The 17469-nt window shown below is 30.3% G+C and overlaps 1 protein-coding gene across 3 annotated transcripts; it reads left to right on the forward strand.

Moving 5' to 3' along the window:
* The first annotated feature begins 569 nt into the window (after nucleotides 1-569).
* LOC129915649 (proton-associated sugar transporter A) lies at nucleotides 570-16116 on the forward strand. 3 transcript variants are annotated; one of them, XM_055995294.1, is made up of 10 exons: nucleotides 570-629; nucleotides 693-1229; nucleotides 1295-1513; nucleotides 7296-7558; nucleotides 7644-7928; nucleotides 7982-8083; nucleotides 14778-15004; nucleotides 15067-15488; nucleotides 15583-15757; nucleotides 15828-16116. In XM_055995294.1, the coding sequence occupies exons 3-10, from the start codon at nucleotides 1326-1328 to the stop codon at nucleotides 16056-16058; spliced, it is 1893 nt and encodes a 630-aa protein (XP_055851269.1). In that variant the 5' UTR covers nucleotides 570-629; nucleotides 693-1229; nucleotides 1295-1325; the 3' UTR covers nucleotides 16059-16116. The 3 variants fall into 3 exon arrangements, with proteins under 3 accessions (XP_055851269.1, XP_055851270.1, XP_055851271.1); XM_055995295.1 differs by lacking the exon at nucleotides 570-629 and having other exon boundaries at nucleotides 689-1229; XM_055995296.1 differs by lacking the exons at nucleotides 570-629; nucleotides 693-1229 and having other exon boundaries at nucleotides 1241-1513.
* Nucleotides 16117-17469: the final 1353 nt, after the last annotated feature.

Here is a 17469-nt window from a genome sequence, read left to right on the forward strand (position 1 = left end):
TGACGCTCCACCCTAATGTAAATGCCTTTTTTGATTGTAGCACTCGTGGCTCAATGATAAAATTTAATCGTTAACCATTTAATAAAAATACAAAAGAGTTTTCCGAAATCGAACGTTTTACGGGTCACTGCGGCGTATACGTAACATTTTTTTTTTTTTCTATAGAAAATCTTGTATCCAAACGTCCATTTGAATAAACCACATAAACGATTAAACTTGTTCATAATTTGGAATTAATTCTTGTTCAACTATGTGTCCTTAGAACGGACGAATCCTTCAAAACGGATTTGTGTACATTAAACTCTTTGTTAACGTAATGTTTGGACTCTATTTATGGCATTTATATTTTTTTCTCAAAAAATTCATATACATGATTAAAATATATCTACTATCTGACAATTAAAACCATCATGAGTTTATATCATGACAAAATAAACAACTCAATGCAAATCACCCTATTTCATCAGGCACTTTTTACCGCCAAAAAGTGTTATCTAAAGCTGTCACTGAAGAACAATAATAAATAAACTTTCACTACTTAGCCTCAAAAAACAAACTTACCGACCTGTTAGATCAATGTCAGTTTTGCGGTAGCTGGAAATCAGATACTTTTTATATCTTTGATGAATGTATGTATAAGAGATTCGAAAAAAAAAAAAAACAAAACAAGTAAACACAAAAACTTCCATCAGCTGTTTCAGAAATGGAAACAAAATTAACCACCACAAAACAGTCCATCCAACGCATGCTCTTGCCATTCGCAATCCAAAGACAATGAAGCAAGCCGCAACAATTCCCTGCTCCAAGAAAATTGCACAGGCAAACCAACATCCAACATTGGAACTATCAATCAGTTCGTTTCAAAACCTAGAGCAGCTTCCAAGTGTTGTAAGACAAATAGCGACAGAACGGAAAAAGGCAAATAAAAAATAAGCAAAAACGAAGACCTACGAAAACGTATAACGGTCCTCGGGATTGCATCTAATCTCCCCGGGGAAACAGATATTCGCTTGCAGAGTTGAGAGACTTGAGTGTGTGTCGTCTGTCGGGTTGTTGAGAAAAACTTCCAGAAACTTAATTAGGGATAAAATTTTGAAAATTTGTGAAAATTTTTGCGTGTGCATTGAAATAGTTAAATCATGTATCGGGCCTAATTAAATTATAGAATCGACCTTTGCAAACACATTTGGGGTGGGAAGGTTGCTTGAATATCGTTGAAAGGGTTTTAAGTGAGTGTATAGAAATATTTAAAATAGTTTTGCTTAAAAATTTAAAGTTTGTGTGTTTTTTCAAGTTAAAGTTTTTGGGAAATTTGAAATAAGAAAATGGAAAAACTGCATGAATATCAGGGCTGGTCGGGACGTCTGCACGAGTGGCGTGATGGGATACGTGAACGTTTCTCCAGCTTTCGGGAGCAGCATCCTGAAAGTCTTGTAGAAATGGCTAAAACTGCAGCATCCGATCAAATGAAAGGCAACACCGCTGTAACTGATGATTTTTCTCACATTTATAGGTAAAGATTAATTTTTTGTATTCAATGCCATGACGGAAATGTTATGTTACAAACAAACTTAAATTGAAAGAAACGCATAGAAAATTTGTTGTAACCACGTTTATCACTGCTATGCAATCGATATGTGTGGAATTTAATTTAATTTTATTGATCGAATTGATTGTGGTTTTTGTAGACAACATGTGTTGGCTATTATTATGGAGAAGAGTGGGCATAAACAAAAACAATTGACTTGAAAATATACTCACATTTGTTGTTATAGCATATTGCTAACACATTTTTGTATTAGAAATTTATGATAAGGAAGATAAGCTGATTGATTGATTTGCTTGTTTTATAAAAAAGGAAGTTGTTTATATGTACATTAAATATTTACACCAATTTTGGTTTTGACAAACGTTTTGAACGCAAATTTTTAAGACATGTAAATGTTGCAATTTAGTAACAATGTAATGTATAATCAAATTTGCTAAAAATTTAATTCTTCTATACAATTTCTTGGTTGAATTTCGGTGTCTGTACGTGGACATTGATCCGATTTTTTTTTAATTTTAACTAACATTTTTTTTTTTTGGTAAACATTAAACAGATACTTACTTATTTCAATTACTTTGAAATGGTTTTATTAATCGACTTCCAAAAAGAAAAGGATTCTCAATTCGTCTGTATTTTATGTTTTTGTTTGTTCCCTCAGAACTTTCGTACCGATTTTAATAATTTTGTTTGTATTTGAAAAGCTGGAGCTACCAGTGTGGTTACATTTCAATTTGGTCCTTTTTTTTAATATGGCATTTATGAGCAAAATATAAAATAATTTTTAATCACTTCATAGAAGTCATTTTTTTCTTTTGTTTATAAAAATATGATTATTTCATTTAGGCCCAATTTATTGACTCTCCATTAAACTTAAATCGCCATTAAAAAAGGGAATTTTAAAATTAAAAACCAATTTCGTTTAATTCAGTCTCTTTTAAGGATTTTTTTGAAGTTTGGCATCATTAACTAATTGAGCATTAAATTTAAAAGTAGTTTTAGTTAAAACACCAAATTCGACCTTTTAAGAGGGATTTTTAGAGCTAATGGAGGCTTTAAACAGAATTTCTATTTATTCACTATCCATTAGTGTCAAATGTCATTTCATTTATTTTTTTTATTTGAATTATTATTTTATTTAAAAAATGTCAAATGAGCTAAAGAATTATTAAAAAAACATCACAATTATGAAAAAAGTCCAGACTAGAATTTTTTGTAGGTATACACACATGCATTTGTACCATAAAAAAGAACAAAATTCAAAGAAATTAATTCATTTCTTGTCTACTTCGCACAGATAATACTAAATCTACTAGATTATATTCTCCACTTCAAAACTAATCATTTTTGAGATGCTGCATAATACATACATAACATACATAACATTGCAATTGAAGCCATGAGAAGAAGAGATATAAAGCTTACTTCTAAACCAATGACACGAGATGAATGCCGATAACACTTAAATTTAAGTTGTTATTTGACACCGATGGAAAAAATTAAAAATTTCACTTAACTCCTTCTTCTTCTCATGGTTTCAATTGTAGGTTGTAGCATTCTTTGGTTACCACTGGTATATCGTTAATCTCTTGCATTTTCTGGCGTTTTCAGCTGCAAAATACTTACGGGTCATAGTTTTTTGGTTTTTCTTCCAATTCAAATCTATTCGATTTGACAAAATTGTAGCTTTTGACAGATTATTTTTCAAACAAAATAAAAAATCCCTAGGATATTTTTAACAGAGTTTTAAATTTAAAGTTTCCATTAAAAGTAAGGACTTTAACTAAAGAAGAGTGAATTAAATGAATTTTTAATGATGTATACTTAAAGGCGACAATAGTTTTAACGAGGCCGTTAACTAAAGCGATAAATTTCAAAATTTAATGGAGGCTCAATAAATTGGCCCTTAAGCCCAATTTATTCACACTCCATTAAATATAAAACCGCCATTAAAAAAGGGAAATTTTCAAATTTGTATGCGATTTGACAGTTTTCTAATTTTTTACGGAGCCTTTAAATATAATGGAGAGTGAATAAATTGTTCCTTAGTAATCTTTTATGTCAAAATCAATTCAAAATAATTTTTCCGAACCCTCTAATATTCCAACACAGTATTTTCTAGTTCACATATTCCATTCACCTTATTTACTCAGCTTAGCATTACTCCTTTTTTTTTAAATAACAAACTTAACTACCTTAGAATTAATAAATGGTGTGTGACGGAATATGGCAATTGCTATATAAAGTGATTTGGGAACATTTTGTTGATGTTCATTAAAACGAAAATCATCTTCGAAAATCCTTCAGCAGATCGAAGGTATGAAATATGATTTGAGGGAAACGTTTCACCAGCAACAACTGTCCATTTTGCAAAAACTTTAACTATTTTTAGTGAAATGTGCACGCGTATTCAAAATAAATCAATGCTCACCTTTTTTTAAAAATCTCCGCAAAAAAAAAAAAAACAATTTCAATTTTTACCGGTATTCGAAACTAGGCTAGTAGAGGTAAGAGGCATCGACCTTGTTCTCTAACTAATACCAACTATTTCAACCAAAAAGATGTATTGTTCAACTAAAGTTTTCGTTTAGAAAAGACACAAAAAAAAGTAATAATTTTGAGAATTTTTCTCCAATTCGCATCTTTTCTCTTCTACGTTCATAAGTATGTATTATTTCAATTAAGATTTTTCTCATATTTTTAACAAATTAGAATTAGAAATTGTTAGGCAAAAGTGAAATATCTTTCAATTTGATAGAAGTTCCACAGATTGCCATTGATCTAGGCCAACTAACTTTGATCAAAGAACATAATTCAATTCATCATTCTTTATATTAATGTATAATATGAGCCATATTTAATCAGCCTGCTAATAAATGACTGTGTTTTAACGTAAAGCAATAGTGTATAGAACCTTTGCGGTTTTAATACATACATACGCGGTTAATTGGTAACATAAAACTTTTTAACTATGTACTATGTTTTGATATTCTACTTTTGCTATTACCTATAGTTAAGATTTCTTTCTCGTGTGGGTATGAGTTTAATCTTATTTTATGTACTTAGTCGTATAACAGTTCTAAGCTATGTTTAACTCAATTTGACCGGCAAATGATCGGTCATCATATTAATAAAAAATTACAATCACAACAACAATCTTAGGAGCAAAAAGAGATGTAAGATATGTAAAAAGATATAGAAGATACGAGTAGCACCAACTTTTAAGTATTGTAGTGTTAACAAGTTGCTCCACGCTTTGTTAGACGGATTCTACTTATTCAAAAACAAAACAAATTGTGTCCTTTCTGTTCTGTGCATTTGGTGAAAGGGGTCAATATTTATAAGTTATAACATATTTTTAATTTACATATTATATTACATATTACCAAATTTACAATGTATAATTTTAAAATTTTACTATTAATTTTACTGTGAACAGTCAATGTCGGAATTTCGACAGAAACACATCGATTATATTGATGAAATGGGTGAATAGAGAAAATTTTTAATAAAACTAATAGCAGAGTTTTTAAAAATAAATTTCAAAGTATGGATTTTTCTATTATTTTTGTTTAATCATCGCACAAATAACTGGTTTTGTAATAGTACTTAAAGTTTCAGTGTTAATTTTATCAATAATATCAATATTTACATTGTATTTTTAATTTCATAAATTAATTCCACAAATAACCAGAATAGTTTATATGGCAAAATAATGAGGATATTAATATTCTCATGAACACAAAACAAAAGAACTGATCTGCGAACTCGAAAACTTCAGGAAGGATCTTTGAAAAAAGTATATTGTTGAAAGTGAATAATATTTTATTCAAAAATAAGTTAAAAAAAGAAAGAATTTTGAAAAGCTAATAATTGTAAGAAATAAAAATAATGGCCCAGAATTCGTTGGTGCGCCAATATATTTAGTATTAAAATATTGGCAGTGCTGTAAGTGGTGTCAATTGAGCAAAAAACCTTGGAATAAACTTTGTTAATTGTTTTCGATGAATCAATAGAGTGGTAATTGAAATTTTTTTGCTGGACCATGGCACCCTTAACCTTTCATATAACTAATATAGCAAAATTTAAATCTAACAATATTTATACAAAAAGACGTTTCAGATGATAAGGTAGTAAAATTGAATTCTTCAATATTCTTATAGTTTTTTTGAAACTGAATACCTACTAGTTTTTTTTATACATTTGTTAAAATTTGAATAGGTAGACAAAAGAAAATTTTGAAAACTATTGTTATATGACTTTATTTTTTTTTTTTTTTTCAAACACTTTGTTCGCAGGTAATCAAAATCATTTAAAGAGATGTTTCAGTAATCTTAAAGGCAAGATACATTTTCTCATAAATTAAATTTTATAACATTTAAATCAAGAAAGATCGACGGTGCATAGTAAATTGATCAATTTTTTAAATAAAAATGTTCAATATAACATGAAAACAAAAACACCAGAAACTTTTCACTTCAAGCTCTTCTTGGATATAATTTGACTACATATTGATTATATTTATTGAAAATATAAAATTTTATTGTTATTTTTTTGAGTCCAATGTTGAGCACATCTCAAAAACATAAATTTTCAAATTTTGTTAGAAGACATTATTCTAAGGTAATGAAAATTATTTCGTGGTATCGGAAGGGTTTATGCTTTAATTAAAAAAAAAAAATTAATCCTGGATTTGCAACCGTATTAACGCAGAACGCAGATGAAAATCTTAAAATAGAAGAAAAATTGTGAACATTTCACATGGCAACCATTTTTTTTTTCTAATTTTTCTGGTTCAGTTTTATTTTTTTACATGAAATACACATACACTACCCTATAAAAAAAAAGTACCAACCATTTTAATGCCTATAATAAGTAAAAAGCTACAACCCTTTATGCACCACTGTGATTGATTGATTGAATTTTTGACTTCGGATGGGTACTGATCAGAAACTTAACAGTCAAAAAAATAAATAGTGGTGGTATATCGTTTCTAGTACCTCAAAAATTGTCCTCAATTTTTTTCTATTAAAATTAAAAATCATGCCGCACACATTTTGGCTCCAATTTGTTGATTTCATATCGAATGACTCTAAGTACAGATGTCTAGCAAAAAAAAATAAATAAAAGCATGCAATACCCGAGTCGATACGGAAAATTTGAGTACCTAAATTGAATTGTATGTCAACTACACGTACCTAATCTATTTTTAATTACTTTCAACTCATGAAATGAAAACTGGAAATTGATGTATCTACCTCAAATTTAAGTGTTAATATAATTGATATCAATTTGTTTAAGATTTTCGCAGTAGTTACAATTGCTAACCAGTTACATCTGAAATTATTTGTTTTCAATTAAACATACTCATACATTGCACAAACACATGTCATCAATATGTGATACAGATATTTGATTGACTTGTAATAGAAGTGAGTTCAAAATGAGAAACAGTTAAATTTTAATTTTATTCGAGATATATTATCATATTATTCTCTAAAAACAAGTTTTTTTTTATCAACCATTCTTCTATACAAATGATAAATTTAATCTTAAACAAATACAAAATGCAAAAAAAAAAACAGCAAATCACAATCAAAAAGTTAATCTCACACAAAATCCTATCGTTTCTTTCAATTTGTGAAGCAACAATTGATTGAAATTATGCTAAAACCACCACCTCCCCCCACATGACTAATCCGCCCTTGGCACGTTTCTCGTTTGTTTGTTTCTTTTTCCACTTTCATAGACACAAGACTCGTCAGGAACTTGTCCGAGTTTCAGCGGCAGTCATGGGTATTGAATTCTCGTATGCCGCCGAAACGGCATTTGTATCTCCAACCCTTTTAAAAATCGGGGTGGAACATCAGCATATGACTCTTGTGTGGGCATTATCCCCTTTGGTTGGATTCTTTGTGTGTCCCATTCTGGGATCACTGAGTGACCGTTGTAAGCTGAATATGGGACGAAGGCGACCTTTTATTATACTCCTATCAATTGGCGTTCTAATGGGTATGGATGATGATGATGATTGTAGAATGAAAGCTATCAATTCAATGTAATCAAACGGAATGATTGTCTATATTTGATTTCATAGGATTACTACTTGTTCCGAATGGTGAGGATTTGGGATATACCTTCGGTGACGTAGATCCACACGCTCAAATTGCCGCTATGAATTTGACTGCGAATGAAACTCATAACAATATAAATGTGTCTCCCCATCGAGCTTCAGCTTCTGATACCGAGGTAAAGGTTGTCCAAAAAACTGCTCATCCATGGGGTATATTTTTTACGATATTGGGCACTGTTTTGTTGGATTTTGATGCAGATGCTTGTCAAAGTCCAGCTAGGGCTTATTTATTGGATGTTTGTATTCCAGGTAAGGTTTATGAAACTTATGAATTTCTGATTTTAAATATTTGATTTTCTTAGAGGACCATGCAAAAGGACTGTCAACTTTTACCATTATGGCTGGATTGGGTGGATTTATGGGATACTCAATGGGAGGCATCAACTGGGATGCTACGTCTATAGGTGAGTTCAAAAAATTAACACCTGTCTCACTTACTGAGTTAAATACTCAGTATCATGGAGTTCACGGCAAATTAAATATAATCCCGAATAGGCTTTAATCAATCAATCAGAAAAAAACTTCATAGTGTCATTTGATAGTTGGACTAGAAATACATGCAGCGAATAAATAAAACATTGACCTCTGATGGTCATTATGGCAAATTTTCACGAAATTTAAGAATTAACCACTATTTAAGTTTTCATCAAATAAGAGACTTTTTCCTCTTTAAATTTTTTTATTTATGGGGGGTCACTGTGGTGTATGTGCAATAAATATTTAGTTTACTTAAAACACAAAATTTTATTTAAAAATTAATGGTAAACTCATAGTTCATTTTTACATCCGTAGTTTATTCGATAATTTTTATTGTAAAATGGTTATTCCAAGATTAAATGACGTATAAGAGCCTTAAGACCATAAGACAGACCTCTCGTGTTTTTTGTTCTTTCAGTACTTGTCTCTTTTAAGTGTATAGTCGATTCCCATAATTTCTCATAATACGAAAAAAGTATTTTTTTCCGGTGTCCAGTCGATGCCGGAAGGCTTTATTCACATTATCTCACAATCTTCTAAATAAAGTGATTAAATTATTTCATAAATATATGTATTTAAATAAATTTATAAAATAAATGCTCAAAGTTATAGCTCTTATTATCAACTGATACTCTTTCATTTTCAAAGTTGAAGATGCAATCAATAGAACTCAAAAGCTCTGGAAGCGACTAAAAGCCCTCTAAGAGACTATGTTTTGAAGAGTTTTCTGTTTTAGTAGAGTAACTAAAGCAAATTATTAAGGAACCCGGCCGAACAACTCTGATTTTGACGATTTTTTTTCAAAATTTTAAAAACCAATGCGGCAACACCGGCAATTTTTAATCTATAGACCTTAAAGTATTTTTAATTACCGAAGTTTGGAAAAAAATATCATCAAAATCTAAGTTGTTCGGCCGGGTTCCCTAATATTGCCAATTTTTGAGCTTTGCTTTGGTTACTCCACTATTTTATTTCTTGTTTGTTTGATTAAACTGAAAACTTTCCAAAAATATACTCATATTTACTAACTGGAAATCTCCAGTTTTTGAAAGAGTTGAAAGTGTGATTAGTGATCATGATTGCAAGAAAAACTAATCAATTTTGTTGCATCTGCGCGCGGTGGCTTCAAACCTTTTCTACTAATAACTTACATATTTATTTCATTCGAAACTTTAAAACGTGTTTAAATAGAATAAGTAAAAATGTATTCCATCAAGTACCTATTATGTAATTAAACCAGCAGGAAGTACATAGCATTTTTCTATACCATGTAAAATAGCTTCAGCGTGGTATGGAACAGAGATTCGCATCCGAAAGACATAATGATCAAGGAAGCACTTGTAATTCGGAATAAACATACATGTCTCCAAAGGCTTTTATGCATGCAATGAACAATATCATAAGTTAAGAACTAAATGAATCTATACATTCATCTATGTCAAGCTGTTAAACGATTATGGTCTTGTCGATGATCGTTTTAAAAATTACGGAATAACCCCACTAAACACAGGTAGTACTGGGTCAAAATCATGGAGGTGGAAAATTTGATGTCCAGGCTTTTTTTTTTAATCAAAATAACATTTATTTAAAGCTTTTTTCTCATTTACCAATTAAAATAGTCGGCACGCATCTAAGAATATATTTGTTTCGGTAAGAAAACTTTAAATTTCTTTTTTATTGCATCTGATATTCAAAAAAAAAAGCGTTCTCGGACATGTCCATAACTCAAAAACTGAAAATCAAATGGCTTAAAATCACATAAAAGTTAATTATTTTTGAGTATTTCTTTTCTTAATACTACATATACACAATACTCTTTATTAATTGGTACATCTCTTACAAAAAAATTAAGTTTTGATATTTTTTATACATTGATAAAAGTTGTCCCAAGAAAAATGACGCATAATACCAACATTTATTAATGTATAAATATTTTAATCATCTAACGTACAAAAGGGTGCTGCAAGCAGTTTTTAAAGTTAATTTTATATAGATTTAACATTCCACAACTTTTTTATGGATAAATTTATAAAATGTATGCTAGAAACTAATTTTAGTTTCATTTTTAAGTACCGTACATCAATATTTAACCATCATTCCGGGAACGCTTGTTTTGGGGTATAGCTAGATTGAAATTTAAATTTGTTGGTGATATTATGATCAAAAATCGAGGCCACTACAATATAATCTCAAACAGTTTTTGTTTTACTTTGTTACATAAAAACTAAAAATAAATTAAAGTCAAAACGTCATTTCCGGGAACGCTCTTAGAATCTGAATAAATAATGTAGTCTTACACTCATAATTTTGCATTTTTTTTGGGTATTTTTACTCAGTATCTTATCTAAGTATGGCTGCAATAAACAATTTTATCAAAAAAGTTACAACAAAAACAAAAGAAAAAATTACTTATGGCCTAAGTGTTTCGGAGGTGCATAAAAGCATTTTTTTCTTCCTCAAGAAATAAAGTCATATTTAATTTATTTAAGACCTACTATTTTAGTATAATAATATATCAGTGACATTGATACTATTTCTAGACCCCTAAAGTCGTTTTGAAGAGATCACCATAGCCGTATTTAGGGGGGGGGGTTTTGGGGGTTTAACCCCCCCCCGAAATTTTTTTTTCAGAAAATCAAAAGATATAGTATAAAAAAATACCTATAAGTCTAATATTTGCAGTACTAAATGGTTTGTTTTTGTATTTTAGTAATTTAATTACCTATCTGAAAATCTCGGGTTGGGGTCAAAATTCTGCCGGAGTCAAAATCCTGCTTTCAAAATTCTGCTTTACAAAATTCTGCTTTCAAAATTCTGCTTTTCAAAATTCTGTTTTTCAGAATTCTGCTTTTCATAATTCTGTTTTTCAAAATTCTGCAAAAAATTAAAAAAGGGTTTGGAAAATGTTAAAAAGTGCGCGCTTTTTAACATTTTCCAAACCGTTCTTTAATTTTTTGCAGACTTCTGTAAAATCATCTTCTTGAAAAACTATCTGCTTATTTGATAACTTACCTACATAATTTGTTATTCTTTGAATGTATATTAATTTTCTTTTTATATATAAATAAATTTGAAAAAATTAAGAACAGGTTTTTAATACTAAACATTTCCGAAAATAATTCAAAATTTTTTAAAAGGAATATTTTGTATCAAACAACCGATGGGTTCCAATAAGTTATAGATTTTATTTGAAAAATATTTGCGACACTCAAATAAAAAAATTTGGGAAAGTACCAATGTTGAATTACATTAATGAGGTGTATTTTTCTTTAGTCAGCGCATATGCTATAAAAAAAACAGAATTGGCAGAATTTTTTGTTCAAGAATAATGCTGGCAGAATTTTGAAAAGCAGAATTTTGAAAAACAGAATTTTCGTTAAAAAAGCAGAATTTTGAAAAGCAGAATTTTGAAGCCAGAATTTTGACCCGATCCCGAAAATCTCCCTAAAAGTCTCCACCAATTTCGTATCGTTTAAGAAGCTGTCGATGAAGTTTTTATAAGGAAAAACAACAATTTTGTGGTCCATTACAACGTTTGGTAAGGGATTTTCAAAAAAACTAGTTTTTACCTCTTTCATCATTTCCTAAAGCACTATGTAAACACCTTAAAATGTTTTTTTAAGAACCCTTTAAATAACACAAGTATTTATCTACAAGGTTTTTGATGTCGAGGCTAAACTATACTTTTTCAAAGGGTTGCTGAACTCGAATCCGAAGATAAAAATATTCGATCACATCTCGTTTTTGAAATATTACCGTTAAATCTATTTAAGTCTTTCCGACATCTTATCCTTTTATTTCAGAGAGTACCTATGTAAAATTTTTCGTTATATTTTTAGCTTTCTATTTATCAAATTATTTCAAATTAGAAAATTAGCTCATGCCAAACAACTTGGATTATTTAAAATTTTTAATTTTAAGTATTCCTGATTTAATTTAGAACTAAATTGATATAATAGAATATTTAAATTTTTTGCTACAAAATTTTATTGGGAGAAAAATTTCATTTTTCAATGTTTTTATATATAAAATTGTGCGAAATAATTTTTTGTATAAAGCCTAATAATGGTTCAAATTTATTTCTTCAAAAAAATTTTCTTGCTCGCTAACGCTCGCAATTTATATCAAACATCTTATCACTCCTTGTACCAATTTAAACTAGAGATGCTGCCGAATATTCGGCCATTTTATATTCGGTACATTCTTAAATTCTTCTACGGTAAGCAGAGCTATTTTAAACTTTTAACTATGAATTTCTCTCCTAAAAAATACTTAAAAAGGATATTGACAAGTTTTTCGCTCTGACACAGTTCTAATGACCATTTGCTTTAGCGGAATTAAGAATCGACTGCAGTTACATATAAGGCGTGTTTTTTCTTCAACTCAGTAGCTACTCATTTTTTTATTTTATTCGAAAAACAATAAAAACAAATACTTACTTGTGTAATTTTTATTATTGTTTTGCGAATAAAATCAAAAATGAGTAGCAACTGAGTAATAGAAAAAACACGCCTATAGTTGATAAAAAAGTTTTGTGAATCTTAAAAAAAAAATTTTTTCAGTCTGAGGTAACCCCCCCCCGAAATGAAATCCTAGCTACGGCTATGGAGATCACCACTATTTCGAGGAACGTTTTTCTATTACAAATTTTTGGGGTTTTTCGGTAAATTGAAAAATTTACATTTTTGTGCTCTGCCCGTTCATGAGCCGAAAAATTATGACTAAAGCGAACATTTGAGCATGAAATTTGTATCATAAAACAAAGTTGATTTTTTTAAGAATTCGGTAATCGAAATTTTCCACCTCCATGATTTTGACCCTACTACATGGGAAAAAAATGATAATAACAGCAATCCAATTAACATTTTTGAGTGATAAAAGTCGTCCAACAAAACTTTACTGAAAGTGAACATTCTCTATATCTATCTAAATATAATAATAGTGATATTATTTTCTTTTTTATACGTAATATAATTGTTTTATTATTTTATTCCCAAACTATGTGAAGTAAAATATTATTGCCGATCAAATTTTCTGAGAAATTTATACATTTTACTTCGAAAAAACACAAAGCGCCTTTTAATTAGTACAAATTAACAGTTTTTTATTTAATATTTTTCAATAATTTGGAATGAGAAACAGATGAAAAATTGATATTATAATGTCTAAAAATTTCAAAAATGTGATATTCAAATATCTTCCTTATAATAAAAATATTGTTTTGATATTTTAATTACCATAAAACACATTTTTCCAGTATTTTTTGCTGAAATGATAAGATATTAAATTTGATATTTAAAAAATGGTAAAATGATATTGTTTTTTTTTTCGGTGTAGGTATTTATAGCGTTTTCGTTTGGTCGTCCGGGACTGTCCGGAATTCCCCCGAACGATTCTGAAACTGATCGTTTGGCACTCAATGACAGTTCTAATTCTGAAAAGAAGAGAAAATCGATTCCGAATTTTGAGGCAGAATCAAAACCAGAATCACGCACACATGTTAACACTTAAGACGTCAAAGTAATGAAATGTCATTCTTTGTTATTCATTTCTCAATTTCAAGATTTTTAACTATGCACAAACTTTAAACTATATTAAAATAATGAGAAGAAAAAAACAAAAATAGATAACTTAATGATAATAAAAAAAAAAAATAAACAAAACAAAACTTTCATCAGACGTTCGCATTTGATGTTTCACAAATACAAAGAAACCCAAACTTCAGAATATAAAAAAGTATCTAACTCTGATCGTTTGGCATTCCGGATCGGACAGTCCCGGACGCTTCTAAGAATTCCCAAACGAAAACGCTATTAGATTCCCTTATTGTTCTGTTTTAGAACAAAATCTTATTAAAATAAATGATAAATAAGGCTTTTCTATAGAGATTTTTTAATATTTTTATTGAGAAAATCTTCTTAATATTTAAGTAAAAAGTTCATATATTTATTTATCTTAGCACTATAACAAAAATTGTGACCAACTAGTGAGTTAAAGTCATCAGTTCTATCCCTATGGCATGTTCGTTACCATAACCGGTTTTCGAAAGTCCAGTTCCTAAGGTTACCCTCTTATGCGCAATTAAAAAAATGTAGATTTCTGAAAAAAAAAACCAGCACCATATTTCCTTCTTTTTATGAAAATTTTTACTTGATGAAAGAGAATGCGAATAAAATTGGGTCCCGATGAAGTCTTAAATTTCCATCCAAAATGTACTTTTTCATCATTCTAGATTTTTAGTAAGATTGGATAAAATAAAGTTTTGATATTTCCATACACTTGAATTTTCATAACATCGAATGTTAATTAAGGCCGTGTGAGATAAAATTGTTTCTTCTTATCTCACAGGTCCTTAAGACTTTGATTTTATCGGCACATTAGGTACGCACCTCTTAAATTTAAAATTTGAAAACTGCACCCAATTTTTGTCCCCCGTTTCTATATTTTAAATTCAAAAACTACTTAAAAAATTAAGATGAACTGAGCCTTATCCAAACTGTTAACTGTTTCTACGCTTCGTGTATGTTTTGATCTAAAAAAAAACTTGGTCAAATGTTCCCTTCATTTCAAAATGAATAATATAATTATACTTCTTTTTACAATACCTTTAAATTTTTCAAGGTCGCAAACTCGGTGGACACGTCAAGGCAGTATTCACAATCATCACATTCATTTTCATTGCTTGCGTCTCATTTACTGTCACAAGCTTCAAGGAAATACCCCTCTGGGCATTGGTAGCTCCAAAAACTTCCGGAAGAGGTGAATCCGATGCATTGGGACCAGGTGAAAATGCGGTATCTTATGGAGCTCTCAATGATGACGAAGTAAATGATTCAATGTTAGATGAGGTAATTTAAAAAAAAAAAATACAAAAGCCTTATATTAACCAAGACCAAAAAAAAAATTGTAGCAAGATAAAAAGTCAGAATACACCACAGTCCCAGGGGAGAATGTAAGTGAAACGTCGTTTGCCGCTGGCAGTGAACTACCACCCATGTTAAATGCCGAAACCCAAGAAGGAGAACCCCCACCCACAGAGACTGTCCAAACCCTCTCCCATTACTTGCTCTCCATTGTCTACATGCCGCACTCCTTAAGAATGGTCTGCCTGACAAATCTCTTCTGTTGGATGGCTCACGTCTGTTATTCCCTTTATTTCACCGACTTTGTGGGCGAGGCCGTCTTTGGTGGTGATCCAAAGGCTTTAGAAGGAACCGAACCACAAATCCTCTATGAAGAAGGCGTCCGCTTCGGTTGCTGGGGCATGGCAATGTATTCATTGTCTTGTTCCTGCTATTCCCTCATTATAGAAAAACTAATTCAGAGATTTAAGTAAGTAGCCTATAGCATTCCGATGACAGTTTGTTATTTTTTAATTAATTGGCCTGGACACAATCCAATTTTCTCTTTCCGTGATGCACACCAGAGCTAAGCCGGTTTACATTGGGGGATTGCTTTTTTATTGTTGCGGAATGACTTTGATGGCGATGACACGCGCCAAAGCCAGTGTCATCCTCTTTAGTTGGACAGCAGGTGTTATGTATTCGACTCTGTTTACGATGCCGTATCTATTAGTGGCACACTACCATGCCAAGGGAACTGTAAGTCAAGAGAGAGGATTTCTCTCCAATCAACAAGTGCGTTTAATTTCGAAATTTATTATGCTTTCAGTTTGAATTGGACTATGATGGATCACCAAAGTTGGGTACTGAAGTAAGGGGACTTGGAACCGATATCGCTATCGTAAGCAGCATGGTATTTTTAGCACAATTTATCTTGTCTATTTGCATGGGAACTATTGTGACTATATCGGGAACGACAACAGCTGTTGTCAGCATGGCAAGCTTTTTAAGTTTTTGCGGTGCATTGGCGGCAACACAGGTTATGTATTTAGATTTGTAAAGTGAATAAGTATTATATGACAATAAAAAAATAATTAATTTTTGATTTTAACGAGAAATTAATTTTATATTGCTTAAGTGCGGATTTAACGAAGAAATCATAATTTGATTACCTATACAAAACTACATAATGTATTTAGAGGTACCTATTGATTTTTTCTTAACTCCTATTAAATTATAAAAATGAAGAATCCAGCTAAAAAAAAAAGGAAATGGACACCCTAATAAGTTGCGAGAAAAACGCAAATATAGGTATATACATGCATTTGATTTTTCTACTAAGCCAGGGGAAAGACTCAATTTGGTCCACTTTTCACTTTATTTTTCTTTTGAAGAAAAAGTTTCTTTTTATTTTTGTTTATTCAATATTTTGTACCTCTTATCCAGTTTTTAAATCGTGAATACCCTTAATTTGAAGTTTAATAAGTGCACCTCCGGTTCGTTGCATTAATGGATACAAAATTTAAAATGACTTTTTGAACATTTTTTTCAGTGATTGCAGCTTTGAGCTACTTTTTTAAAGAATGCCATGAATATTTTAAAAAGTTTCCGAGCTACATAATAAGGGTTCGCTCCAAAAAATATGTCCTGAAGCTACAGTTGCTAAAAAAAAAAATCAATAAGGTAATTTGTCGAAATTTCTCCATTGGCTTAAGCAAACCAGAAGTGCACTTCTTGAATTTAAAATTGGAATAAAAAATTATTCACAGGAGAGGAGGTACAAAACTAATTTTTCAGTGCTTTAACATATTTGCATATTTAAAAAATCTTCTATTGAAACATTGAAAATTGATTCGGCTACGATTAGGCAACAGTCTTATGGCTGTACGCCTTTGGCAAGTTCCCATATACCTAAGCTCTTTCTACTTTGTAGACAAAATTTCCATCTTGTGGTGTTAGTTGGTCAATTTTAACTTGCTCAAAAGTGCAAATATTGGTTTCGTGTCGACAAAAAAAATTGAGATTTTAATCAAAACCAACATCACGATGATGGAGAAGTCCGAAATAGTGGGTCTCACAATTCCATCCGCGAGTCCATCTGTACGTTTTTTCACAGCTTGTAGATTTTAAGAGCTGTTTCTATATACATTTTAAAGACATTTTGTTGATGTTGGGGAAGAGCCGACATTTAGGGCAAAATTTTGTAAAATGAAAGACATGTTTTTTTGTTATTTTACTTTTTTGAGAAAAACAGCAGTTTTATTGTAAATGCCTTGAATATAACGTCGTTAGAGCCGTTTTTAAGAAATTGGCTATAACTAAATGTGATATGCATTTTATTTTAATTTTTTTTTTTATAGTAAGCATTCTTTAGAAAATATAAGCTAAAAACACGTACCACAGAGTTAGCATAGGTCCTTTCTGCAAACTTGTTTGTAAGCTTCTGGTATATCTCCTAACAACATCCAAAA

Source organism: Episyrphus balteatus, chromosome 3, assembly GCF_945859705.1.
Source record: "Episyrphus balteatus chromosome 3, idEpiBalt1.1, whole genome shotgun sequence".
Lineage (NCBI taxonomy): Eukaryota > Metazoa > Arthropoda > Insecta > Diptera > Syrphidae > Episyrphus > Episyrphus balteatus.

Bases quoted from the DNA above. Each gene is read 5' to 3' on its own strand.
- LOC129915649 (XM_055995294.1), top strand. From the start codon at position 1,326: ATGGAAAAACTGCATGAATATCAGGGCTGGTCGGGACGTCTGCACGAG. The intron at 7,929-7,981 runs GTAAGGTTTATG...TGATTTTCTTAG, and splicing joins ATTGGATGTTTGTATTCCAG to AGGACCATGCAAAAGGACTG. The intron at 15,489-15,582 runs GTAAGTAGCCTA...GATGCACACCAG, and splicing joins AAACTAATTCAGAGATTTAA to AGCTAAGCCGGTTTACATTG.